This window comes from Aspergillus campestris (assembly GCF_002847485.1).
Source record: "Aspergillus campestris IBT 28561 chromosome Unknown P168scaffold_1, whole genome shotgun sequence".
NCBI classification, from domain to species: Eukaryota; Fungi; Ascomycota; class Eurotiomycetes; order Eurotiales; family Aspergillaceae; genus Aspergillus; species Aspergillus campestris.
The window spans coordinates 121,668-146,138 of NW_020194336.1; the positions used below are offsets into that span (position 1 = coordinate 121,668).

General features: G+C 56.8%; 9 protein-coding genes across 9 annotated transcripts; 3 read left to right on the forward strand and 6 right to left on the reverse strand.

Annotated features, from left to right (window-relative positions):
- Positions 1-1,284: 1,284 nt before the first annotated feature.
- Positions 1,285-5,710, forward strand: P168DRAFT_293999 (Sec7 domain protein; the record flags this gene model as incomplete). Its single annotated transcript, XM_024837929.1, has 3 exons — positions 1,285-3,400; positions 3,451-3,813; positions 3,882-5,710. The coding sequence occupies 3 exons, from the start codon at positions 1,285-1,287 to the stop codon at positions 5,708-5,710; spliced, it is 4,308 nt and encodes a 1,435-aa protein (XP_024696307.1).
- A 6,345-nt stretch (positions 5,711-12,055) lies between these two features.
- On the reverse strand, positions 12,056-13,185 carry P168DRAFT_245761 (nicotinate-nucleotide diphosphorylase (carboxylating); the record flags this gene model as incomplete). Its single annotated transcript, XM_024834018.1, has 3 exons — positions 12,056-12,847; positions 12,912-12,967; positions 13,030-13,185. The coding sequence occupies 3 exons, from the start codon at positions 13,183-13,185 to the stop codon at positions 12,100-12,102; spliced, it is 960 nt and encodes a 319-aa protein (XP_024696308.1). The 3' UTR covers positions 12,056-12,099.
- A 251-nt stretch (positions 13,186-13,436) lies between these two features.
- Positions 13,437-14,998, reverse strand: P168DRAFT_285918 (aldose epimerase family protein). The gene has a single exon (XM_024836243.1). The coding sequence runs from the start codon at positions 14,538-14,540 to the stop codon at positions 13,533-13,535; it is 1,008 nt and encodes a 335-aa protein (XP_024696309.1). The 5' UTR covers positions 14,541-14,998; the 3' UTR covers positions 13,437-13,532.
- A 450-nt stretch (positions 14,999-15,448) lies between these two features.
- On the reverse strand, positions 15,449-16,535 carry P168DRAFT_313865 (Zn(II)2Cys6 transcription factor domain-containing protein; the record flags this gene model as incomplete). Its single annotated transcript, XM_024839710.1, has 3 exons — positions 15,449-16,214; positions 16,272-16,369; positions 16,419-16,535. 3 exons carry the CDS (start codon positions 16,533-16,535, stop codon positions 15,449-15,451), a joined length of 981 nt encoding a protein of 326 aa, XP_024696310.1.
- Positions 16,536-16,870: 335 nt separating this feature from the next.
- On the reverse strand, positions 16,871-17,303 carry P168DRAFT_1004 (uncharacterized protein). The gene has a single exon (XM_024832514.1). It carries the CDS (start codon positions 17,256-17,258, stop codon positions 16,983-16,985), a length of 276 nt encoding a protein of 91 aa, XP_024696311.1. The 5' UTR covers positions 17,259-17,303; the 3' UTR covers positions 16,871-16,982.
- A 1,552-nt stretch (positions 17,304-18,855) lies between these two features.
- On the reverse strand, positions 18,856-19,785 carry P168DRAFT_1039 (putative RAS small monomeric GTPase). The gene is made up of 4 exons (XM_024832525.1): positions 19,631-19,785; positions 19,527-19,575; positions 19,444-19,460; positions 18,856-19,390 (listed from the first exon to the last, which is right to left on the reverse strand). Exons 1-4 carry the CDS (start codon positions 19,683-19,685, stop codon positions 18,924-18,926), a joined length of 588 nt encoding a protein of 195 aa, XP_024696312.1. The 5' UTR covers positions 19,686-19,785; the 3' UTR covers positions 18,856-18,923.
- A 634-nt stretch (positions 19,786-20,419) lies between these two features.
- Positions 20,420-21,519, forward strand: P168DRAFT_1087 (uncharacterized protein). The gene is made up of 2 exons (XM_024832545.1): positions 20,420-21,304; positions 21,355-21,519. Exon 1 carries the CDS (start codon positions 20,573-20,575, stop codon positions 21,131-21,133), a length of 561 nt encoding a protein of 186 aa, XP_024696313.1. The 5' UTR covers positions 20,420-20,572; the 3' UTR covers positions 21,134-21,304; positions 21,355-21,519.
- lreA (GATA transcription factor LreA) lies at positions 21,289-23,327 on the forward strand (the record flags this gene model as incomplete). The annotated part of the gene is made up of 4 exons (XM_024837930.1): positions 21,289-21,300; positions 21,355-21,793; positions 21,844-23,087; positions 23,307-23,327. 4 exons carry the CDS (start codon positions 21,289-21,291, stop codon positions 23,325-23,327), a joined length of 1,716 nt encoding a protein of 571 aa, XP_024696314.1.
- P168DRAFT_322956 (uncharacterized protein) lies at positions 23,238-24,459 on the reverse strand. The gene has a single exon (XM_024840620.1). The coding sequence runs from the start codon at positions 23,957-23,959 to the stop codon at positions 23,393-23,395; it is 567 nt and encodes a 188-aa protein (XP_024696315.1). The 5' UTR covers positions 23,960-24,459; the 3' UTR covers positions 23,238-23,392.
- Positions 24,460-24,471: the final 12 nt, after the last annotated feature.

Below are 24,471 nucleotides of genomic sequence, written 5' to 3' on the forward strand. Positions count from 1 at the left end.
CGATCTACGATATGTTGATGGTATGGTAGGATCGACATCGGAGACATCAATTGTCTGCCACGATTCTTATGTATCTACTCAACTACTGACCCTGCTGCATGTACAGGTCTATCGATCTATCCTGAGACATTCATCTGACAGATCTCACTCACCATGACCATGAGTTCCCAGCGAGGACAGAAAATAGACACGTCTAACGTTAATCCATGGCAAACAGAGCCCCGGGGTCTGATCCCAAGACAATAGGAGAGGCCGATCACGGACATCCTTTCTCAATAGTCAATATTCAATAAAGTCAATCCAGCAGTCTTCTTAAATTCTGGCCTGGGTTGTATGATTACAGACTACCACGGCTGTTCAAATCGTGGGACCAGGGTCTCATTGTTATTAGCGTCCACCGGACCCCCGCATGTTGCAAAGACAACCGACAGTGTTTCAAGGGGGTTAGTTCATCCAAGAGAACCGGCTGGAGGGAGTGAAGAACTGGGATTGGTAGGGGCGTCGATACTTCTTACTGAGTATAGACCGGAATGGGTCCAGCCAAGCCGTGGATGTGCCCCTGAAACCTCAGGCCCCACCTCCTCCCCAGACCGGGTTAGTCATTCACGACTCGATGAACGAACTAACGATTAGTCCAGACAGACGATTCTCTCCTCCATCCCTGATACTTTCACTTCTTCGTTCTGTCAATTGCCTCAACTCTTCCTGGAACTTCCTGGAATTTGTTGATGAACTGTGGGAGATGTGTTTCCCTGGTCTCTAGCTGTAAGTGCTTCCCTTCTAGGGTTTGATTGGGATATTGGGAGTTCGGTTCCTGTCCTGGCTGGTTCCAATCTCCGGCTTTCCCTGGTTCATCTCCACCCGTGGCCACGATTCTCTGTCTCGTCCCCTGAACCTCTTCTCCAAAGCCCAGACTGATCAATTCCTTTGTTCACTTAGACCTGGATTTCCCCTCGGGTTCATTGCGCCATAACAAAAGGACAAAAGTCCACAAAGAAGTCGGACAGAACAAAGAGGCTTCGCCATACACCTAAAACAGTCCCTCATCAGGAGGACTGAGAAGGAAGCAAAAAAGAAACGAAAATAGAAAGAAAGAAACAAAAGACTAAAAATCGACCCATTTGCCCTCCCTCGCACGGCAAAACAGTCCCTTGCGCCATGACCACCAGGTGACACAGACCCTACCACTTCTTCGCCCCTGGTTCGTTTGGCTGTCGCCTTTGACATCACAAGCCTCGGATGGCCTCCATGAGTCCCCGGATTACACGGTCACGCAGCGGCAGGATGTCTCACCAACCCGTGGCCCTGCGTGCAAACTCCTCGCCCCCACGAACCCCTCCGTCTGCCAACGCCATGCCGGTCAAACGAGCGCCCCATCCGCGTCCTTCCGTGCGCGAAACCTTCTTGGACGACTTCAACCACACCGACCAGACCAACAGCAGCAATGAGTCCGGAGACGAGCGCGATCCGCACGATCTGTCCTTGTCCCCCAAGCATGCCGCCCGCACCTCCATCGTCGACAATATGCTGCTCTCCTTGGACCAGTTCGCCACCACCAATTCCTCGGTCCTCGATGACTACCGCTTGTTCAATTCCGCCTTCGAGTCCGACAACGCCCACGGCCGCTCCTCGCAGGACTCCATGGCCCCGCCGCGCCATCGCGGCCATACATTTTCGTCCTCCCTGTCCTCCGAGGCCGATTTCCACTACGATGACGCCGCCGGCCGCTACGGCGCCCCGCAGGGAAGGACCCGCCGGAGCACCAGTAGCTCCAACTATCAGTCCAGCCTGCGGAGGTTTGGGAGCGCCCGGACTCCCGACCACCGGCCCGCGCGCGGCCAGTTTGGCGACGGGCGAACCCCGACCGGCGTGGTTACCGCCACCAGCCGTGGCCCCAGAAAGGGCAGCAAGGGGAGTACCACGTCCAATATCGATTTTGGCCCGTCCCTGGCGCGACGCCGGGCCGAGTCGGCTGACGAGAGGCGCTCCGCCAGCTTCGACTACGGCTCGCGACACCCCTTTGTCCCCTTCGCTGAGCCCGCCGAGTATCACTCGTTGGTCTACCGTGATGATGATGATGATGATGATGATGATGATGATGATGATGACGACGACGACGACGCCGCCCCCACGCCCAGTGTCCCCGCGGGGCCCCGGAAACACCTGGCGTCGTCGCACAGCGAGTATGCCGCGGCCCCGACGCACCAGTCGTCACGCACCCCGATCGTCTCGCGGAAGAACAGCGTGAAATCCTCCAAGACCAACCCGGGCCGGAAGCCGCGCCCGGAGAACCTCGGCACCACTATCATGAAGGTCCGCGACCAGGGCCTGGCCGACCTCGAGGACCCCGACCTAGACCTGCCCCCGCCGATCCCGGGCGCCTTCGACCCGCCCGCCCCAAGCCCCACGATCTCCTTCAACAAGCCGACCTTCCCCGCCCCGCCGCCGCCCGAACCGGCCCCGCCCAAGGAACGCCAGGGCTTCTTCCGCCGGGTTTTCGGGTCGTCCAAGCCTTCCACCCCGGCCCCGTCGGAGACCACCCCATCCGAGGCCTCGTTCCCTGCAGGCGGCGACCCGAAAGGCATCAGTGCACCGGGCCCCGAGGCGAAGACGTGGCGGCAGCCGCCGAAGGCTAACACGACGGGCGCCGGTCCCGCGCGCGAGGCCGCCCCGCAAGTGGTCAACAAGAAGCCCTCCTTCTTCCGTCGCCGCAAGAAGTCGGTCGCCGAGAGCACCCCGCCCCCCATTGTGCTTCCGCAAGACCCCGGTCCGCGAACCACGGTGGACCCCCCGAAGCTCGACCGGAGCCCCGCGAGCAGTTTGCGGGAGGTGATGAACCCGTTCCTGGGGGAGGGTCGTGGCACCGACTCGCCGGAGGCGGGGCGGACTGGCCCCGAAAAGCTGGAGATCAAGAAGTCGGGGGGCCTGTTCCCGCAGACGCAGCGCGAGAGTGTGCTGGGCCCCGCTGACGCGCGGCCTAGGTACAGTCTCTATCCGGTTGCCACGTCCCACGGGGCCTACGACACCTCGTTCCTGGCGGGGAACAGTAGCGGGGATGACGACCGATCCAGCGATGTCGACCCCGTCTCCGCCGCCGAGCCGAACCCGAACGAGGAACGGAATGCGCCCGCCGGCCGCGACCCGCCCACGATGTCGAACTCCCGGCTGACGCCCCAGGACCTCACGGGGCCGTCCCTCTCCCCCGTGGTGGAGAGCTTCTCCCAGAAGAGCATCTCGCCTGTCGACGGTCCCGAACGGCGTCACAGCCTGTTCCCGGGGCCGGGGGAGTCGGACGCCACCAAACCCCCCAGCGACTCGATCCCGTACGGGGACGCCCACAACAACACCCGCCCGTTGTCCGCCTCGATGGTGGGTACCGGTGGTGGTTCTTCCCCGGGGGGTGCGATGTCCGAGATCTCCAAGTCCCACACGGCGTCCAACACCCACGAGGCGCCCTCGGCGGGGCCCCCGCGACGGCGGCCAGCGAGGGCGCCACGCGTGGTGCCAACCAGCCCGCGGCGGACGAGCCCGCGGACTCCATCCAAGGACAAGCCCGAAAGCTCTTTGACAGCCAGGATGAGGTGATCGGGAACGACCCGGCGGCCGCTTGGCTTGGGGATCCCGACCGAGCCGCGACGCGCAAGGCCTATATGGATCTCTTCGACTTCGCCAATTTGAATATCTTGGCGGCCCTGCGCAGTCTGTGCAACCGGCTGGTCCTCAAGGGGGAGACGCAGCAGGTCGATCGAGTGCTGGATGCCTTCTCTGTCCGATGGTGTCAGTGCAATCCCAATCATGGTTTCAAGGCCGCAGGTATGTCGCCCCTTTCTTTTCTCCCTGACGGGTCAACGGGGCTGTTCTCTAATTTTTATTTTACCCAGATGTCGTGCACACCATCTGTTACTCGCTGCTCCTCTTGAACACGGACTTGCACCTTGCGGACATCGAACAGAAGATGACCAAAAGCCAATTCGTCCGGAACACGATACCCACCGTCCGCCGAGTGGCCGCCGACGCAACCCCCGATCCGTCTGACTCCCCTCTCGATGGGTCCCAGCCCGGCCGCGCGGATGAAGCTGATCCGGCCAAACCCGCCAACGCACCGGCCAAACTCGTCAATCGACTCTCTCGGACCGACCTCTCGATCAAGCTGGCCGGAGACCCGGACAGCGACGGCGGTCCCTTGGTCAGCACGCCGTTTTACGGCAGCCTGCGGGCCTGGGAGCAGCAGGTGGAGACGGTTCTCCGCGACTTCTACACCTCCATCCAGAAACAGAGGCTGCCCCTGTTCGGCGCGCCGCCGGAGGGCCCCCGGGGGTCATCGAACGCGCTTCTGGGCCCCAGTTCCAATAGCCTTCGTCGGAGTCCCAGCACCGTGAGCAAGAGCGGCTCCGATATCTACCCGCGGGGCCGCTCGGCCGATTCCCGCTACGGCACTGCCCGGTGGTCATCCAAGCCTCGATCCCGGGGGCGACTGTACCCGCCCTCCACTATGGGGTCTAGCCGGACCAGTTTGGACGACCAGTCGTCGCTGTGGAGCCCGTCCGGCTCCAGCACCTGGAGCAAATACTCCCTGGGGAAGCTGACCTCGGCGTCTGTGGATTCCTTCGGGTCGGAGTATCCCCGGGGCGACTACCAGCAGTCGATCGGGTTTGCCAACGCGCTCAGTCAGGCCATCATCCGCGAGGATTCCGCCCAGTCGATCACCAGCATGGATGATCCCGAGCGGACCACCCCTCTGCTAGAGGATGAGACCCTGCAGCTCGCCGGCGCGCCGTGGGCCAAGGAGGGCAGCTTGACCCACAAGCACCACTTGGACTCGGTCGACAAGCGTGCCAAGGACCGCAATTGGGGCGACTGCTTTGCGGTCATCCAGCAGGGCTGGATGCGCCTCTTCTCCTTCAAAACCCCGCCGAAGTCGGGCCGACAGAAGTCGCGGCAACGCCAGCCGGGTGGTGTTGTCGTGGGCGGAGGCAACTGGACCGAGAACGCCGAAGAGACCTGGAAGTTCCTGCTGCGGCAAACCATCGCCAGCGCCCTTCCACCCCCCGGGTACTCCAAGTCTCGTCCGCACGTCTGGGCGTTGAGCCTGCCCACCGGCGCCGTGCACCTGTTCCAGGCGGGCACGCCGGAGATTGTCCGCGAGTTCGTCTCCAGTGCCAATTACTGGAGCGCGCGGCTCTCCAAGGAGCCCTTGATCGGCGGAGTCAGCAACATCGAATATGGCTGGAGCGACGCCGTCATCAACAGCGCGCTGATCGACGCCAACCGGGCGACTCCGCCATCGTCCTCGGGCGCTCGCCCAAGCATCCAGAGCTCCATCCGCAGCTCCATCGACCAGCAGGGTGGCGTGCGGCCGCGTCTCCCCGCCGACCGGGTGCACATCAGCGACTGGGCGCCCCCTCAACAGAGCATGATGGCGTCCACGCTGACGGAAGACGACCAGCTCAAGGCCCTCCAAGCGTACGTCCGCAAGGTCGAAGAGGAGCTGCAGCGCCACAACGAGCTGCGATCGGCCATGGTCCTGGCCTTCTCACCGCGACACCCCAACGGGGTCAAGGCGATGGCCAACTGGGAGCGGAAATCCGCCTACTTGCTGCGGGAGATTGTCAAGTTCCGCACCTATATCGACTCCCTCCAGGGAGCGATTGACGCCAAAAATAAGATCTACGCTTCTCGCGAGGAGCCCGCGGAGCCTGTTCCATCATGAGGGTCCCCGGGAGTATCTTTCGGGTAATGTGAGAGATGGTCCTTTCTTTCTTTTTTTGGGTTCATCCAGCTACCCTTTGTTCCTATGTACATTTTTTCTTCCCTCTCTTGACTTATTTCCCTTTTTCTTCTTTCTTCTTTCTTTTTTTCTTCTTCAGACCGGGTCTAGAGGATGTATACGAAACGGGATGACTCTTTGCTTTCTTGTATCTTCTTCTTCGTCTTTCTTTACTTCTTCGTGGCTTCTATATTACCTTGGGATTATTGTGACGCGGCATTTACTATGGGAAAGCGATGAGCGGTTTTAGTCTTTTAATCTTCCCTATATATCCTGTTCTTGTCTTTATTGTTATGGTATTCAACTCCTTGGACCCTTAAAAGATATAATTAAATATATCCGTTGTGCATGATATAGAGTTCCATTGGGCTGTGACCTTGTGAGGTGTCAGTCACCTGATTGGTCGTGGCTGTAAACAAATAAGGCACCCAGGCAGGCACGAGTAAACAGATCATCTCCATCCCAACTTCACTTTCACTTCACTTTCTCTTCTCTTTCACCTCACTTCCACTTCTCTTTCTCTTTGCTTCCACTTCATTTCCACTCTTCTCTTCCTCCTTTCTCTCCTTTGATCCTTCTCCCCTTTCTCATGATTGGTGTTTCAGGCATTTCTTAAAATGGATCATCTGAAATGACTGAGTGAATGAATGAAGATAGCTTCCGTCCCGTAGTAGTGGTCTATACTCTGTCTGGTAAGCCAATACCCACTTTTATGGTTTCAAAATGTTGTCTTGTTCAGTTCTAGTGTGCTCATCCAAACCCCCCCAATCCAGCCGCTTCACCATTCAGATCTCATGATTTCCGGCAAGTGGGGACAACAAACATCTGTGTGCCCAGACACCGTCCGTCACCATGTCGACCATCACTTCCTCCGCCGCCCATCCGCCGTCTCCTCCCACCAACCACTCCCTGTCTGCGATCGATCCCGCGCTTTCGGTGCGCTCTACGTCCCCATACTTGACCCCTGACCATTTGGATTTGGATAGCGAACTGTCGCCCTTGGAGGACGAGTTCTGCGACCCGGTCGATTACATGGGGGAGGAAGACGCGCGGGGAGATTATCTCCCCCCGACGACAACACACGGCACTACCGCCGCTACCACTACTGCGACCGCCGACTTCCCGGCTCAAAGTCACTACCGTTTCTCACCCAACCCGACGCCGGACACGGATTACGATGACCACCGAGCATCTGCGACGGACCAATTCCCTGCCGACGACTCAAATACCTCGCTCAATCTTCCCCCGTTACCCGACAATGATGACAGCAGCCTCCTACCCGCGTCCGAGGATGGCGACTACGAGCGCCCGGATAACCAGACTTACCTAGAGGAAAAAGAGATGCGGAGGAAGCTGATGGATATGGAGTCTAGTTTCCTTCCCGAACCCTCAACAATCGAAGTCGCCGGCGCCGATTCGACGACCGGCACGGACGATACTTATCTGTTCGGGGTGCCCGGCGAGGCCGCCGCAGGGACCGCCTCGCGAGACGATGCTTCGACGTCGTTTGTCACTCCGGACGAGTCGAGTTACGATGTTACCTCGAATAACGACGGTGTTCCCATTCCCCAGACCCCCGACCTGTATTCCGGAAAGGACCCGATGGCGGACATGGATGCGACGCCAGCGGCTCATCCGGAGCGACACGATGACACCACGATGCTCGAGAATGTACCGTCTTCACCGATGGCCCAGGCAGCGGCTCGAACCGGGGGGCGCGTTCCATCGATTGTGTCACAAGATCTCCACGACACCAGCCAGCATTCTTACGGCGACTCGACCGACAGATCAACCGTCTTAGACGCGGATCAGTCGCTCCAATCTGTACATCAGCGGGTTCGCAGCTCGGCGCGGAGCCCCTCGCCCGGGCAATCGCGATTGTTCAGCGACAACAGCAGTGTCACTGACGGGGCAGACGCGGCCTCGCGCGCGAGCAGTCGAAGGAGCAATAGGCCTAAATATCTGACCAGTCGGCAGTCGGTCCATCGCTTTTCTTATTCGTCGATGACAAGCGGCCACACCGAGGTGACCAACAGCGATGCTACTCTAGGGGCCGACTACACTCTTCAGTCCGGTGGCGCGACGCCCGGAACGGGCGATCCTACCCAGCATGAAAAGCTAGCCCGATCGATCAGCCTCGGGAGTATGGCGTCAGGGATCTCGGGCTATAGCGAAGAAAATCCCTTCGAGAAGAGGAGCTCGAACGGGCAGCCGGTGGATGGTGGCCTGCACACCCTGGATGAAGAAAAGACCCCTTCCCACTCCCGTCCGGCAACGTCCCAGCAGGACCCACCGCCGCCCACTTCTTACGATGAGCTTTCAGGTCCGATGACGCCCAAGGCGAAACCTCAAGATAATACCTTCCCCACCGATACGGTCCTTGCCGAGCGCGTCAAAGACGTCCAAGTTCCCAGTACATTTGTCAAACAGTTCCGGGAGGACTTTGGAGCTCGTGGGTCATCTCCGGACAAACGCGCGGGAGCTACACCGGCCTTTGCCAGAAGCGGCCGCACCATGACCCTGAAAGAGCAGAGCAGTACCATCGATCGGCTTTCGAAGGAGAATTTCGATCTGAAGATGCGGATCCACTTCCTCAACGAGGCGCTGAATCGCCGGTCCGAAGAGGGCATCAAGGAGATGATCTCGGAGAATGTCGAATTGAAGTCCGACAAGTTGAAGCTGCAGAAAGACTCGCAAAGCCTGAAGAGGAAGATTCGCGACTTGGAAAAGCAGCTCAAGGACCAGCAGTCGGACAAGGATTCCATGGTCAACCATGATCCGGAGGGCGGTGCCTCGGACGAGGATGAGCGCGATCCGGCCCAGGACGAAGAGATGCTCTACCTCCGGGAGAGGGTAGAGACGTATGAGCTCGAAATCGAAAGACTCCGATACGAGAGCCTCGCCCGGGAGACCGAGAAACGACGGTTGGCCGAGATCGTGAAATCTCTGAGTGATGGACGACCCATGAGCTCAGACGCGGGAGCGAGAGAGGAGAGGGTGAGTCAATCTGATAATGTATCGTGGTTCTGTGCTGATAAATTTCCGAACAGGACATGTGGAAGGACATGCTGGATGCGGAAGCGGCGGCTCGTGAACAGGCCGAGGAGGAGAACAAGAGACTGCGCGACGAAGCCCTTCGCCTGAGAAGCGAAATGAGCTATGCCGTGGTTCCCGCACGGACAGGACCGCGTGACCGGGTGGGTTCGTTGAACTCGTTCTCGGGCATGTCCGACAAGGAGATTTACCGCCACACGACTACTGGTAGTTCCTCTAGCAGTACGCTGGTCATGGAGCTGGAGCTTCTGAAGCAGGAAAATGCGGAGTTGAGAAAGGAGGTCAGCGCCCAGACGTCCATGCTGACGTCCCGCAATCGCGAGAAGGAACGCCTCTACCAAGAAATCGAAGAGATGAAACTTGGCCAGCGCCGCGATGGAACTCGGTCGATCGCTGACGATAGCATCTTCGACCGTTCGGCGTCCCGCGCCCACGGGCGACCATCTTCCCGTGACAGCGACGGGACGGGCCCAACGGCAAACGACGAGGCCGATCGCGAAGATCTCGAGATGCGGAACGGCCAGCTGCGTGATCAGATCTCCAATCTGAAGTTGGAAAACCAAGATGTTCGCACGCAGCTGGACGATTACATGAAAGCTTACGAGAGCCTTGACAACCAATACCAGGAAGATGTGGACCATGCCAACGAAGAGATACAGGGTTTACAGCAGGAGCGCGACCAGGCGTTGCAAATGGCCGAGGAACGTGATGCAGCGTTCCAGGACCTACGAGCTGAAGCGCAGGACGAGTTGGATGCAATCGGTGAGGAGTTAGATCAAAAGGTCGAAGACTGTCAGCGACTGGAAGAGGAACTCAGAAACCAGGACGAGAACCTCCAAGCCTTGCAAGCGGAGATGCGCGCTGCCAGCGAAGGCATTCTCCGGCTCGAAGAGGATGCACAGAACAACCTCCACCGGTACCACGCGGTGCAACAGGAACTGGAAGATAGTAACCGGGAGATGGAATCGTTAGAGAAGGATCTCTACGAGGCGAACACCAAGGTCCAGCGACTGACCGTGCAGATCGAGTCGAGCCAGAATGAGATTGCTTTCCTTCGGGAAGAGCAAGACGGCGACAAGATCAAGATTGGCGATCTCGAGTCCGAACTCAAGACATACCAGGTGGCCCTGCGGAGTGAGAAGGACAAGACCCGGGAGCTGGAGGATCGCCTCGCCGAGGAACGGCACCAGCGGGAGGTCGTCGGAAGCAAGGAGAAACAAGAGGTGCAGCGCATTGTCAACGAACTGAATCGCGAATCTACTGCGGCCAAGGAGGAAGTGCGGAAGCTTCGGAAGAGCCTATCGGCTCAGGAGATCGAAACGGCCACATGGAGGGACCGACTTATGGACTTGGAGAATAACCTTCGAGAGACGCTGGGCGACCTGACCGGCAGTCGATCCGGCCTGATCTCCAACATCATGAAATTGCAGAAGGAACTCGAGTCGACAGCCTTGGAGCTGGAGAGCATTCGCTCCAAGTTGGGCGAGAAGGAGTCCCTGTTGCGCAACCGTGATGCACTGCTCGAAAGCCACGGGCTGGAGTCCCAGAAGCTGGCCGAGCTGCTGGAACGCGAACGGCACGGAAGGCGGGCCGACAAGCAGTCTTTTGAACAGGCGCTCAAGTCTCATCAACACGCCTCCCGGACCATCACACAGAACAACTCGCGCATCTCGGAGCTCGAGAGCGCCCGCAGCCAGGACCGCAAGCGGTTCACTGGCCTGGAGCAGCAGTTCCGGGACCAGCTGAACGAAAGGAACACGATGCTTTTGGATCTGTGGAAGCGGCTCTCGGCCATGTGCGGGCCCGACTGGACGCACTCGAACAGTCTGATCAACGGCAACCTTCCTAGTCAGGAAGTCATTGGTAACATTCTCTTCTGGCCCGGCTTCCGGCGCAATCTGCTGCTGGCAGTCAAGATGGTGGAGAACGTCATCTCTGGATTCAAGAACCGCATCAAAGGCGTCGAGCGGGACCTGACGAAGCAATACCAGACCGTGGAGCATTCATACAGCCTCCGGATCAAGAAGCTTGACCGCCTGGAGGAGTCGATGCTGAACATGCGCGCCCAGCACCACGCTTGGAGCCAATCCGGCATCTCCCCGGAGATCTCCAAGCTGCGGGGGGAGAACCGGTTACTGAAGGCGGAGCTCAACCTCGTGCAGTCGCACTCCCGAAGCCGGGGACCGGCCACCGCGGCAGCTGTAGCCGCCACGACGGGGTCGCCGCGCACTGGCATGGAATCTGGGGGGAGCGCCGAGCGAGCCTCCCTAGTACGGCACCATTCCATGGCCGAGCGATCCACCGAGACAGAAGGGCCACGACCGGACCGGGGCCTCGTCCGCAGTTCCACCTCGGGAATCCCACAACCATCGCACGTCTCGTCCACAACAACCACCGCAGAAGGACCAGGGTCCATGGTTCACGGCACACGCGCCCGCTCCGGCCCAGTTCCAGGCGAGACCGGGAACAACGAGAAATGGGTGCAGCGACTACACGAGCTGGAGAAACGGCTCAAAGCAGAGCGCGAAGCGCGACTATTAGACCGCAACGGCGCGCGGAAGCGACTCGAAGAACGAGACGCCGAGAACCAGCGCCTCCGGGCACAGCTGGAGCGACAGCGGTTGCGCAAGGAGATATCCAACGAGGGGTCAGATGACAAAATGGGGCGCATACAGGGACCTCCTAATTCTACCTCTAATGTGGGACGTCATCGCGACGAAGAGCCAAGCTCGAGCGAGGGGGAGGGGATCTATGTTGATATTGAGGTTTAAACACAACAATAGGGGCGTTAAAGAATAGCGGTGTCTCTTGTCTTCTCTTCTGTTATCTTCTTTTGGTTTGATTTTCTCCCGGGATAATATGTCTGGATGGATGGGTCTGGCGTGAGGATTGATTGATGGATGGATGGATACTTGTATCTATATATACCCTTGGGTTTATGGCTTGCCTGCTTTGCCTATTATCGACTCTTTTTGGGCTTCTTCTTTTTCTCCTTCCTCTTTTTCTAGGCTGGAGTTTTGATAAACGGAGTTGTAATGGATACGTACATACCTACGGAATGTATGTTCGTCTTCGTGTGAATTACTATAGTACATACAGTAGGCCAAAGTGTGCTAGCAATGCATTTTCATTGATAGAAACAATACTCTACATTCATCACGTATGTACACACCTCCTAACCCCTCATTCAATGAACATTCTTCACATTCTCATTTTCATTCCCCATCAGAGAAGAAAAAAAAAAAAAAAAAAGAAAATAAGAAGAAAAAGAAGAAGAATCACCGCAACGAAACCTTCAACGAAAAGTCTACAATGCCCGTCCCCTGATGAATCGAACTCGTCGACAAGATATCCACATCCGGACAAGCATACGCCGCCGCATTGGACTCATTCAACCCCCCGCTAACTTCTATCAGGAAGGCCCTAGAAGAACCAGGCTGGCGCCATCTCTCCTTCAGCTGGCGCGCAGCGTCGCGGACGCCCTCCGGGGAGAAATTATCCAGCATGATGACGTCTGCACCGGCGCCTATCGCAGCGTTTGCTTCGTCGATGCTCCGACACTCGACTTCTACCTTTGTGGAGAAGCCGCCGACGGATTTGGCGGCTTGGACGGCTTGGGGGATAGCTGCTGCTATAGCAGTTTCGTCGCCGTCTTTAGAACCGGTGGTTGAGGCACCAGAGGACGCATTGTTAGCACACGCCCAAACGTGATTATCCTTCAGCATCGTCATCGAGCTGAGATCATGGCGGTGGGGATCCGCGCCTCCAACGAGGATACCGTATTTCTCGACGACGCGGAACCCGGGGGTTGTCTTGCGGGTTCCCGCTAGGGTGCCGGTCCAGCCGTGGGCGCGGAGGGCGGATACCAGGGTGGAGGACTTGGTGGCTATGCCGGAGCAGCGGGCGAGGATGTTGAGGGCGACGCGCTCGCCGAGGAGGATTTTGCGGATGGGGCCGCGGACGGTGGCGCAGGTTGTTATTTGGGTGGGGGGGAGGGGGTGGCCTTCTTTGATGTGCCATTCGACTCTTTTATCTCTTATTAGGCTTCTTTCTTCTATGAAGAATGGGGGGGGGGGGGAGGCTTGCTTACGTGCAACCAAGCTGCGAAAACACCTCGTCGAAGAACGGAATTCCCGCTACGATGCCCTACATACTTTCATTAGTCACATCAGATATATAGATAGAGGTCAATAGAGAAAAGGAAATACCTCCGATTTCCCCAACAACCGCGCCTCACTATCCGAATCCCCCACGACGAACCCGCCATAGTCGAAACTGGGACAGTCTTCTTCGAGCCAGGTGGTGATGAGCCGTTTGTAGGTTGGGGGGAGGAGGTGGCGGAGGTCTCCGTGGGAGGCGGCCATGATGTTTATCTATTTATCTGTCTGAGGGATCGAGGGGTAGAGAGGAATGGAGGAAGAGGAATGAGGAATGAAGAGGGGAATGGGATCGAGATCGGGATGCCCCACGCGGGGTTATCCGGGGCGACACGTGATACCGTCACTATCCTTATCGTGAAGCAGGGGCTAGTCCTACTTGGGTCTATGGCATGACTATATTGATTGGAATGTATAGGTATGGAATGAGGTAGGTTGTTCCGGTGGTATATACTATTCTACGATTCCACCTGACTCGAGATATACGTGAACTAGTTCGATCATAGATGTCATAAGCTACTATCTAAGTAAGTCCTTTTATTATCTCGATGAGATCACGCCCGCCACGCCTTGTACACAATGGTACTACCGTAAGTCTCCCCCTTCCGCAGCACGACCATCCCCCGCCACTCCGGCTCGTTAATCGCGTTCACGAACCGACTGGGTTCAACGCAGAAGCCAGAGAACGGCCCCCGGGCCGGGTGGCCGTCGACGGCGGGGACATCGGTGCCGGCACCGGTGTAGAACTGGAAGGCGGGCTCGGTGCTGTGCACCTGCAGGTGGATGTGCGAGTCCGGATGCTCGAACTCAGCCAGGAGGCGCAGCGGCCGGGAGCGCGTATCCAGCGGGATGGCGGCGACGTCCTTGTCCATGATGAAGACGTCGTCGAAGGCGGGGTGGTCGGGCCCGATGGGGAAAGGGTCGGTGACGCTGCGGGGGAAGGGCTCGATGGTGCCGGTGGGGATGCCGGTCTTGTCGAGGGGGCAGTAGTCCGGGGTGACGAGGCGGGCGGTGGTGCCGGCGACGGTGGGGGCGCCGGAGAGGTTGAAGTAGCTGTGGTTGGTCAGGTTGACGACGGTCTCGGTGCAGCCGTCGTCGTTGCCGTCGTCGACGAGCTCGGCCTCGTACTCGATGGTGAGGACGGTGCGGGTGGCGCCCTCGACGGACTCTTCGCTGCGGGTGTAGAAGACCTTGAAGTCGACGGTGCCGGGGAAGCCGGCCTCGAGGTGCGGGGACCGGTAGGTGTAGAGGAGGGCGTCGTGGCCGTGGCGGCGCACCCAGGTGGGGCCCTCGAAGTCGCGACGACCCCAGCCGCGACTGCCGCCGTGGAGGGCGTTGGGGGCGTCGTTGGTCTCGAGCTCGTAGCTGCGACCGTTGAGGTTCTGGATGACGCCGTTCTTGATGCGGTTGGCGACGCGACCGATGGTGGCACCGAACCAGGGGGCGTTGTGGGGGGGATAGAGGTCTTTGTTGGCGAACCCGAGGACGAGGTTCTGGCCGTCGACGTGGAGTTCCTGGATGATGGCACCAAGATTGGTGAATTTGACAGCGTTGGGGTCCATGATGGATGTATGTCTGAAGAGTGTAGGAGAGAGGAGAGAGGATTGAGGGGAGGTGGGGAGAAAGGTGGAGGGGAGGAACGGAGCTTTAAGACCCCGCAATGCGGGAGGGTAAGTGGGTGGTTTAGGCTAATTGATCAACTGGATAGAACAGAGCACAGGCTGAATTGTCCGTGGAGGACGGAGAAATTCGAGATGTGGAGGTGTTTCATCGTGTAGATTGAGCCGGGTTGTCTTGACAGAGGGGGTGATGTGTAATGTGCCTGAGGCAGTATGTAGTAACTGGTATAAAATGTAGAGTACGAATCGAGCAGTCTAGAACGGTAGAATCAAGTATAGAAATCGAGTGAATCATCCTACCGGGAGAGCAGTCAATCCCGAACAAACGCCGAAAACAACTCGGCATCTCGGCATCGGAGAGTTTTGCAGCCGGTTCAGGCAAAATAAATACAATATTATATAACAAGGAACAGTGGGTCTTACTGTGGAGCGGAGGTTTTTCTTCCTGTTTCTTACTTGAATGGATTTTATTTTACCATGTATCTGCTATTTATTTCTTCCATGAGATGGCATTGATGGTCATGATAAATATATAATTATAATGATCATCATTATAACGATTGATCTGTTAAGAGTCAAGCGAATGATGACGTCTTCCACCTGATTAGTCACCCGTCGTATCAACCAACGTCACCCTGACATCGCAGTGAGGACATGATGAGATGGTAGTGTACACTCCATAGAAATAATCCAAGTTGTAATCGAGAATCAAGGTAACCTGATATTGAAACAATCCCCAACGCCAGATGGTTGCAACGCCGTCATACTCCATTAATCCAATTACCCCAATTACCCCCCAATGGCCCGCATCGTAGAATCTAGCAAGTAAAAAAACAAAGGTAGGATAGACTTTAAGAAGTCACTTCCCGCGGGTTGAGATACTGATTGATGACCTCGTCGCTGCCGTCCAGGTAGGTGCAAGGCATCCCCGCCGATCGACCGAATATCGGCGACGACATCGGATCCTCAAATGTGAAATTCGTGTAGTCCGCCGTCCCCATCATGTCCATCTCGTCCAACGACCCCAACCCGGGGGGCCAGGTCTGTAAAGCGAGTGGGTTCACTACCCCGGCCATCGCCATCGGCCCACCAAAAGGAGAAGGATTTAACGGGTGCTGCTGCGGCTGCGGCTGCGGCTGCGGCTGTTGCTGTTGCGGTTGCCGGGGATTGCCCGAGGGAGGGGAGGAGATACTGCTGCTGCCGCCCGAAGGGTGGGGAGCTAAACGCGGTTCGGTCTTGATCCTCGGGGCCCGCGACGGGCTAAAGGTCGGGGGCGTCGGGGGCATATGGGATCGTGCGAATGGGTCGTTGAAGCGCGGGGGGATCTCGGGGGACTGGGCACTGTCGGGGCTGCTGGCGGACGAGACCTGCCGTTGCATGCTGCCGTGCTGTTGGAGGCACTCGCGCTGCATGATCTCGGTGTTCTCTTCGAAGCGCTCCCCATTGCCGCAGTCTAGGGCGCGGAGTCGGGTGAGGAGGTCGTGGGTGAGGGGATGTCCGTTGGGTTCGCATCTCAGCGGTTCTCCCGGCCAGCCTTCCCCTCGACAGGCCCGGCGATAGAGCTCTTGGAGGCCGCGGACCAGCCATTGCTGTTGTTGTTCGAGCATTTCCACGTAACTGTATTGTCAGTATTTCTATCAAGATATACATATACATGGATAGGTAGATGCTCACCCCTTGGGATACACCTTATCGTGCGCCTTTTTCCTCTCTCCAAACACGCAGATGGCATTGTCGGCTCGACATCGACTGCAGGGGTTGGTGCCGTCACACTACCAGGTCAGTGGATGGAGGGGTGATGCTGATACCAAGAGCGCATACCTTGGATTTCTTCAAACGACAGCGATCACAGGCCTTGCAGACCCTTTTGCGGATATTGCCATCTGAATTGGAATGATCCGAGGTGGGCGACGACTGACGAGCCTTCAAGGGGGACATGGCGCGCGTAAGGGTGGGGAGAAGAAGGAGGAAGGAAAGGAGGGATCCAGGGCGAGGTATAGTATAGGAGAATCCAGAGGAGTAGAAAAGGAAAGCGTTGATGGGGAACCAAGGAATGGGATGAGGTCAATCAAGCGCATCGATCAGTCACCACTTTGTTCCAGACCTGGTTCTTTCTTTCTTTTATTTTATTATTTTCCCTTTTTATTTTTTAAAGATTGATTTCTTTTATCCTGTGGATTCACAACTGATCTTTCTTTCCTGTTGGTCCTGTTGTTGGTTTCCTTTTCGTTCCCAGTTGATTTCTGGATATTTGATTTCTTGTTGAGGATCTGTCCTGGTCTGGCCTGGTTTGTCCTGGACTGCCCTGATTGCGTCGAAGTCTATCAAACGCAGATGTCGATCAATCATACGTCAGTCGATCGATGATCAGGATATAGATGGTGGTTATGTAATCGAGGAGTAACCACTGGTGAGGTTGCAGTGGACTTGGTTGGAGGAACAGTAATTTGGAGTCGACCTGGACTGGAGATGGAAATGGAGGAATGGCAGGTTAAGTAGGATTGCCGATCTTGATCTTCTAATATAATATACTTCTCTTATGATTATAATCATTAGTATGACCGTTAAATGACTCAGATTGATAATCATGAAGAAATCTGATTCTGGGCATGGACGATGGACGGTAATATTACCTGTATCCTGTATACACCTCAGTATCATGTCGAGGTATTCATACCTTACCTTACTTTATTAATGTAATGTATATACATATTATCTGCTTTTATATTATATATTCGATCACTAATTATTGATCTTATAATTTAAATCTATCTAGATATCGGATACAATGTATGGATGTATCGAATGGATAATCGAGATAATACTGAATACACGGAACTCGGCGCCAACCTCAACCCCGAGCATTCTCCATCCTTAGGTAACTGTACTGAGTATATTTCCCAATCCAGCAGTCCATCTATCCGATGGAGTATCCCTTGTATCCAACAGTATATCCAACTGAGGTATATCCAGGGTTCTAACTCGTACTCATGTTTATCCAATGACTACACAGGATACAAACTGACAATATCAGCCTAGTAACAGACAAAGAAATGCTAGATATACAAATATTCAATGTCAAGAAATGTCTAGAGTATGTGGATAAGGTATCCGTTGCATAAAAAACAGAACGGAAGCCGGCACTGGTGACCTCCGTCTCGGCATGATTGTGCCGGATGAAAAGAATCTTGGCGACCGGAGGGTCTAGTCTTTTTGGTCTTTTTACTGACTTCACTGAAGGAACTACTTACTACCTACTAACCTCTCTTGGTCTAATACTTCCTTTCTGAGGTAGTTCGAGAACTACTCTCCACTCGGCCTGTCAATGCCGATTGATCAATGATTTCGGATTGATCTTCTAACCAAGGATGATAACTAAGATACAGTCAGTCACCTGATAGTATGGCTCAACTCTATACAACATTCCAACTTCCTAGACTTCCATATAACTTTGGGGGCTCATTCCGGGCCTATCATCTGCTCCGCCCGTGCGTTCTCTCATGCTTCTGGTCAAACCAGGGCATTAGTTGGATCTAACCGGTAGAATTGACACTCACACGACAACCAAACGCATCACCCAAATCTTCACACAGCTTTCCCCTCTTTCCCTCTCTCAGACGAAGAGGTTTTAAAAGTCCGTCAGCCTTTGAGATCACCGACCAGGGCTCGATCGTCTCAGAATCCGACGACATGTCCAGCCACAAGCTTATCTGCGTGACGGCTGTTCCTGAAAGCTTGGACGGAACCGCCACTAGATGGTTCTATATCCCGGTTTGATGATCGCTTTCCACGTCAAGATTGCTTCATCGGATTTCTTCTGGATTTGCCCTATTCATGGATACTTCCCGGATCTCAGGTCGGAAACAGTGAACGCCGGAAAAGTCCATCTGGTCGCGTAGATATCAACTTGTACAGCTCCGAAATACAGTCTACCTTTGGATGTCAGATTCAGAGTATACATATATACATATGTATAGAAAGGGTATATTGGGTATATCATATACAAGAAAAGACACTCGACATGGCCCTACTGGATCATCGACGCAACCCCCTCCAGCCTCTCCAGAACCTCCCCTTCGACCCGTCCTTGTCCCCCCCCTCTCGTGCCCGTCCCCTCCACGCTCCACACAGACACACGGATATCGACCGACGCCCTCGCGGTTTGCTCGTTGCGGCCTCCTGCTGTGGTGAGGTACTCAAGCTTGGCACGCCCGTTGTTTCTTCTTTCAGTGGGGGAGTCGGGATGGTGGTCTGCTGGTAATGCACCCGACGAGCCTCGACAACCCGACGAACCAAGTCTGCAACAACACGCAGTTAGAGACAAGCTTAGACACCGCACCTTGGGATAGATAACATACGGGCAAACGTTTCCTCGATATTCACCATCTCCCGCGCACTCGTCTCCATGAACCCGCACCCATGTCGTCGCGCGTACTCCAGTCCGTCGCGCGCGCCCACCGCCCGGCCCTGCTTCAGGTCGCACTTGTTGCCCGCCACGATCTTGACCGGCGGTGGCATCCCCACGTCGACTCCCTGTGCGCTAGGGCCTAGTTCGCGGAGGAGTCGTTCGTTGTCCTCCTCCCGCTGGTCGGCCTCCATGTCGATCAGCTCCATGAAATAGTCCAGCGCCCCCAGGCTGTCCGGGTTGGTGATGTCGTAGACGAGGAGGAAGGCGTCCGATTTCAATGTCGATGTCGTCCATAACCCGCGGTATTCCTCTTGGCCGGCGGTGTCGGTGATCGATAGGAAGTACGGGAGGCCGTCGATCGTTCGGGTGACCGAGTATGAGTCCTCTACGGGAATCAATAATCAAACATCGGGGGTTCTCCAGGGGTAGGATCAATACCGATGGTCGGGTCATATCTGTTACCCATCCATCATATACGTCAGCGCTGATGATTAGTCGGGACAGGGGAGACTGCTCCGTACTCATGAATCCATTGGCTGCGCACCAAACGCAGGGTGATGGATGATTTTCCTAGACGGCGATCGATCAGAAGGCACTTCTAGGTCAAACTCAAGAACAGTCCTACCGCATCCTCCATCTCCACAGATAGTGATGGAGATCTTGTCCGAACTGTTGGCCATGTCGTCGCGTGTTGAGGGGCCGTCTAAGGGGCTCGAACGAACAAGGATGATGAGATGATCGGCACAGATATTCGAGACGCGATTAGATCAGGAGGTGGCGTTGGTGAGAACGGATGGTGGAGATCATGGCTGCAGCATTCTTTTCTTTTTCTTTCCTTTAATTTCTTATCCTTCTTTTCTTTGTGGTCGGAAGAATTCTGTCAGTTGCAGAGAGAAGAAAGGGGAGGAAACAAGCATGCGGAAATGGATCCACCAGGCCCCCTGGGAGTGGAGAGAGGGATTGACATGACTCGTGTTCCTCGAACCGCAGTGGTCCGGGTGTCTCTATCAAAATTCCGATCGGGTTGAGATCTCATTCTTTGTTCATGACTGGTGAGGAGAAGAGATTCGACCAGATATGCAGAGGTCTCTCGATGTCACGTGAATACTGCTTATCTTCTCTTCTTCTTCATCTTCTACTCCGACTCCACCTCCACCTCCTCCACTCCAACTATCCTATCCGATATCCTTCGACGACTCCACTCCAATCGTCTTCCCTCCCATCAATTGATGCATCACAATCCTCTTGTTCCCCCACTTGACATATCCACATACGTTGGGAAATGTCCATCCACCTGGTCTCATTGGCAGTGCCAACTTTTTCCTACCCACCTCCACTTCCCACACTCGTGTCCACTGTCAACTGTCCACTGCAAGCGCAGTGGCCTTCCATTTTTCCCTCATCCTAACGGGCAATCTGGTCGGAAACATCATCACTTGATGTCGGAGATTTAATTCTCGATAGTCCCTGAACCCAACCCACACTAACCACTAACACGCGTGGAGAGAGTTTCTGCCTCCATGCCGAAATAAATCCATCGCGTGAGAGCGATTGGTACAGCCTGGGAATGGCCCATCACGGGATGGAAGGCTTCGAGGATGAATTCAACCCCGATTTTTATTCCACGCCCATATCCGATCCGTCGTCCAATGAGCATCATGTTCCCATGGCTTCTCCCTATGTCGGCCCGGAGGACTACGCCTTTCAGTTCGCGAGGCCAGATATGCTCACCCCGTCTATGTACAACCCCCTGCAGTCGACAGGAACGTCAGCCTACGAGCCCGGTTTTGACGATCGCCTATTGACCGCCACAATGGCGGGTCATGCCACCTCCAGGCCCATGGCCTTGGACGCGAATCATGTCTTTGCGCCCGCCTACGAGCCCTGGCAGATGCAGCCGGGTTTGGTACCTCCGGATCTCTCCTGGGCGCCTCAAAATTGGGAGGACGTGTCCTACCCCATGCCACAAGGGTTGACTCCGGGTCCGCCCGTCTTCCCCCAGTATGCAGCCTCGCAGGAGGCCACCCGCAGCGGCCCGTCGAGACCTCCGGCGAGCCGGGCTGCGGGCGCCGCCACGTCCCATCGGCTGATTCGACCGAAGCGCTCGTCGCCAGTGAAGGGTGGGTGAATTCCATCCCAGGGATGCCCTGTATGCTTCCTCTCGTGACGTGGAGTCAGACTGACGCTGTCTGCCAAGGGTCCTTGCCGTCGCGTGCAAAACCGACCGCCAGCGAGATGACCACCCCCTACGCCAACATCTACTCCCATACTGGCTTTGACATCATGGGGGTCCTCGTAGGTGGTTCTCTTCCCTCCTCCACTCCAAACGCGCGCTAACCCGCTGACCAGGCCGAAGTTGTTTCACGGCCGGATCCCAAGGTCGACATCGGGGCGGTCGACTTGTCGTGCGCCTTCGTGCTCTGCGATATTCTGGCGGAGGATCACCCCATCGTGTACGTCTCGGAAGCCTTTGAGCGTCTGACCGGCTATACGGAGGCGGAGATCGTGGGTCAGAATTGCCGGTTCCTGCAGAGCCCCGGCGGCGTCGTCCGGCGGGGCATGGAGCGCAAATTTGTCGACCCGCACACGGTCTTCCAGCTGCGCACGACCATCGAAGAGCGGACCGAGATCCAGGTATCGATCATCAACTACCGGAAAGGGGGCCAGCCCTTCATGAACCTGGTCACCATGATCCCGATCTGCTTGCACTCCGACGACTACCGGTTCTACGTCGGCTTCCAGGTTGATCTGGTCGAGAAGCCCGATGCGGTCACCCGACGGAATCCCAGTACGTGCTTTCCTCCTGGTGGCTACCCCCGATCTAACCGCGGGCTGCAGATGGCACATACATGATCAACTACCAGCGCAGCCAGCTGCCCCCCTACGTGGTTCCGCCGGCGGTGCTGTATCAGGCGCACCCGGATCTGATGACGCAGTTCGGCCCCGAGCAGGTCTCGACGATCTTGCGCAGCCTAGACACCCACGGCCCGGACTACCGCGGCTACTTGGACCGGGTCCTCGTCGAGAATGCGGACGACGTGATTCAGGTCCTGTCCTTCGAGAGCGAGCTCCTCTACCTCTCCCCGTCGTGCCGCCGGTGTCTGGCCTACGAGCCGGTCGAGCTAGTCGGTAAGACCCTGTCGATGCTATGTCACCCCAGTGACCTCGGCCCGGTCAGTCGCGAGCTATGGGCCCAGACCACGACAGACCCCATCAGCGTCGCCTACCGGGTCCGGAAGAAAGACAGCGGGTACGTGTGGTTTGAGAGCCGTGGGGCCTGGCATATCGGGCAGGGCCGGCGGCAGTTCATGGTGCTGGTGGGCCGGGTCCGACCGGTCTACCACCTGGAGCAGGTCGCGAAGCTCGGTGTGGGGGCGCTGTCGGAGACGGACATCTGGATCAAGCTCTCCGCGTCGGGCATCATCCTTTTCGCCTCGTCCAAGGTCCGACCCGTGCTAGGTCGCGTGCCAGACGACCTGGTGGGAAAGAGTCTCTCGGATCTAGTCGACGCGCCGCAGGAGACGCGCCGGGCGCTGGACGCCTGCTACCGTGGGCACGAGGCGCGCATGGGACACCGCATCCGCCACCAGAAGGGGCACCTCCTCGCGGCACAGACCACGCTCTTCCCGGGGGACGTCCCTGCTGGCGGGCGACCGTCGTTCCTAGTCGCCCAGATCCACTTCCCGACGACGGCGGCGGGAGATCCGACCACCTCCACCACTACCCAGGGCGATGCACCCCTGGAAGTCTCCCACCAAGATCCACAGCAATTGCTATCAAACAACCAGTACATGCCCACGGCCCGGGGCCAACCACTGCAATCACCCTTTAACGAACTCCACCCAACCCGCGGCTCGCACTGGCAATTCGAGCTCCGCGCCCTAGCCCAGCATAACCAGACCCTATCAGAGGAAGTCAACCGACTGCTCGCACGGCGAAAGAAGCGCAAGCGCCGCCAGAGCACCGTCCCAGTGGCAAAGAGCTGCGTCACTTGTCGCACGCGCCGCACGCCCGAGTGGCGGCGTGGACCGAGCGGGAATCGCGATCTGTGTAATAGTTGTGGGTTGCGGTGGGCGAAGCAGGTGCGTGTTGGGCAGGGTTCGGGGAGGGATTCGTAATACTGCGTGTAATTAACTTGCACTTGATGGTTTCGGTTTATGCTAGCTAGTAGTGGTTGAGGATGACTGTTTTGGTATAATATAATAAAAGAGACTTTTTGCCCTTGGTTCTATCGATCTGTCTGTCTGTCTTTATCTATCTACACTATTTGTTGGTTTATGAAAATATACCCAACACTGCAGTCCAAATATAGTACAACATAACAACCCCCCAAAGTACCATTTTCTTCAAAATGCGAAAGAACAGAAAAAAGAAAAAAAAAATAAGTCTATTCCTGACGCAACCACTTCTGCAACCACCTCCGCTCAGCACGCTCCGCCTCCCAGCCCGACAAATCCCCCGCGACATCGACACCACCGCGCTCGTCAACAGCGATAGACACCTCCGCGGCTTCAAGGGCCGCGACACCGCCACCCTCACGGATCAAGGCGTCATCGCGCGCGATGTACTCCGCATGACTAGTTAGGCGCGCACGGTAGCGCAGGAGGGAAACGATCGGTTCGGGGTGCGTATGCGATCTAGCGAGGCTGAGGGCTGCGCAGGCGCGGAGGATCTCAGACGCAGAAGCAGATGCGATCCAGGTGGGATTGGTGAATTCCCCTTGGAGGATGTGTAGCTCTGTATCGGAGCCCGGGGGGAGGGATGAGACGGATCCCGTGGTGGCAGCGCGGTGGGAGCGCAAGGCGGCGGACTTGCGGACGGCGCGGAGACGGCGCGATTTGGCGATCTGGGTCGGGATGCGGCATGTGAAGGGGGTGACTGCGTTGCCGAGAGCGAGGACGACGAGCGGGGTCATTTCGCCGCAGATGATGAGCATGATGGAGAAGGGGATCATGCGGCGGACGTCGTAGGCTGCGCGGTGGACGAGTTGGAAGTTTGCGCGGCTGGGGGTGTATTTGGTGGATTTGGAGGAGAAGGAGGAGGGGGGCGGAGAGGTGGGGAGGTAGGGGGGAGGTTGAGGGATTGGCGGATGGGGATGGAGGCGCGGTAGTTGTGGTAGACGTTTTTGAGGCCTGTTTTGTAGAAGGACAGGTATGCGCGGCCGAGGGTGATGAGGCGTTTGGCTTTGTCGGCTGCTGGGGCGGAGGAGTCTAGGGGGGCGGGGAGGGTGAGGTCTGCGGGGCGGGTGGAGGGAGGCGGGTTGACATCGTCTGGGAGGGGGTGGGATGCGATTGATGAGGTGGAGGGGACTGTTGAGGAGGTGGGCTGCGCGGAGGATGGAGGTCGAGAGTGAGATTTGGGAGAGGAATGGGAGGAATATGGTCGGTAGAGGGGGGTGCTAGTGATGAAGGAGACTGCCGGAGGGGCGCGACGGAGGAGGGAGGAGGACAGCATGGTCAATGGATG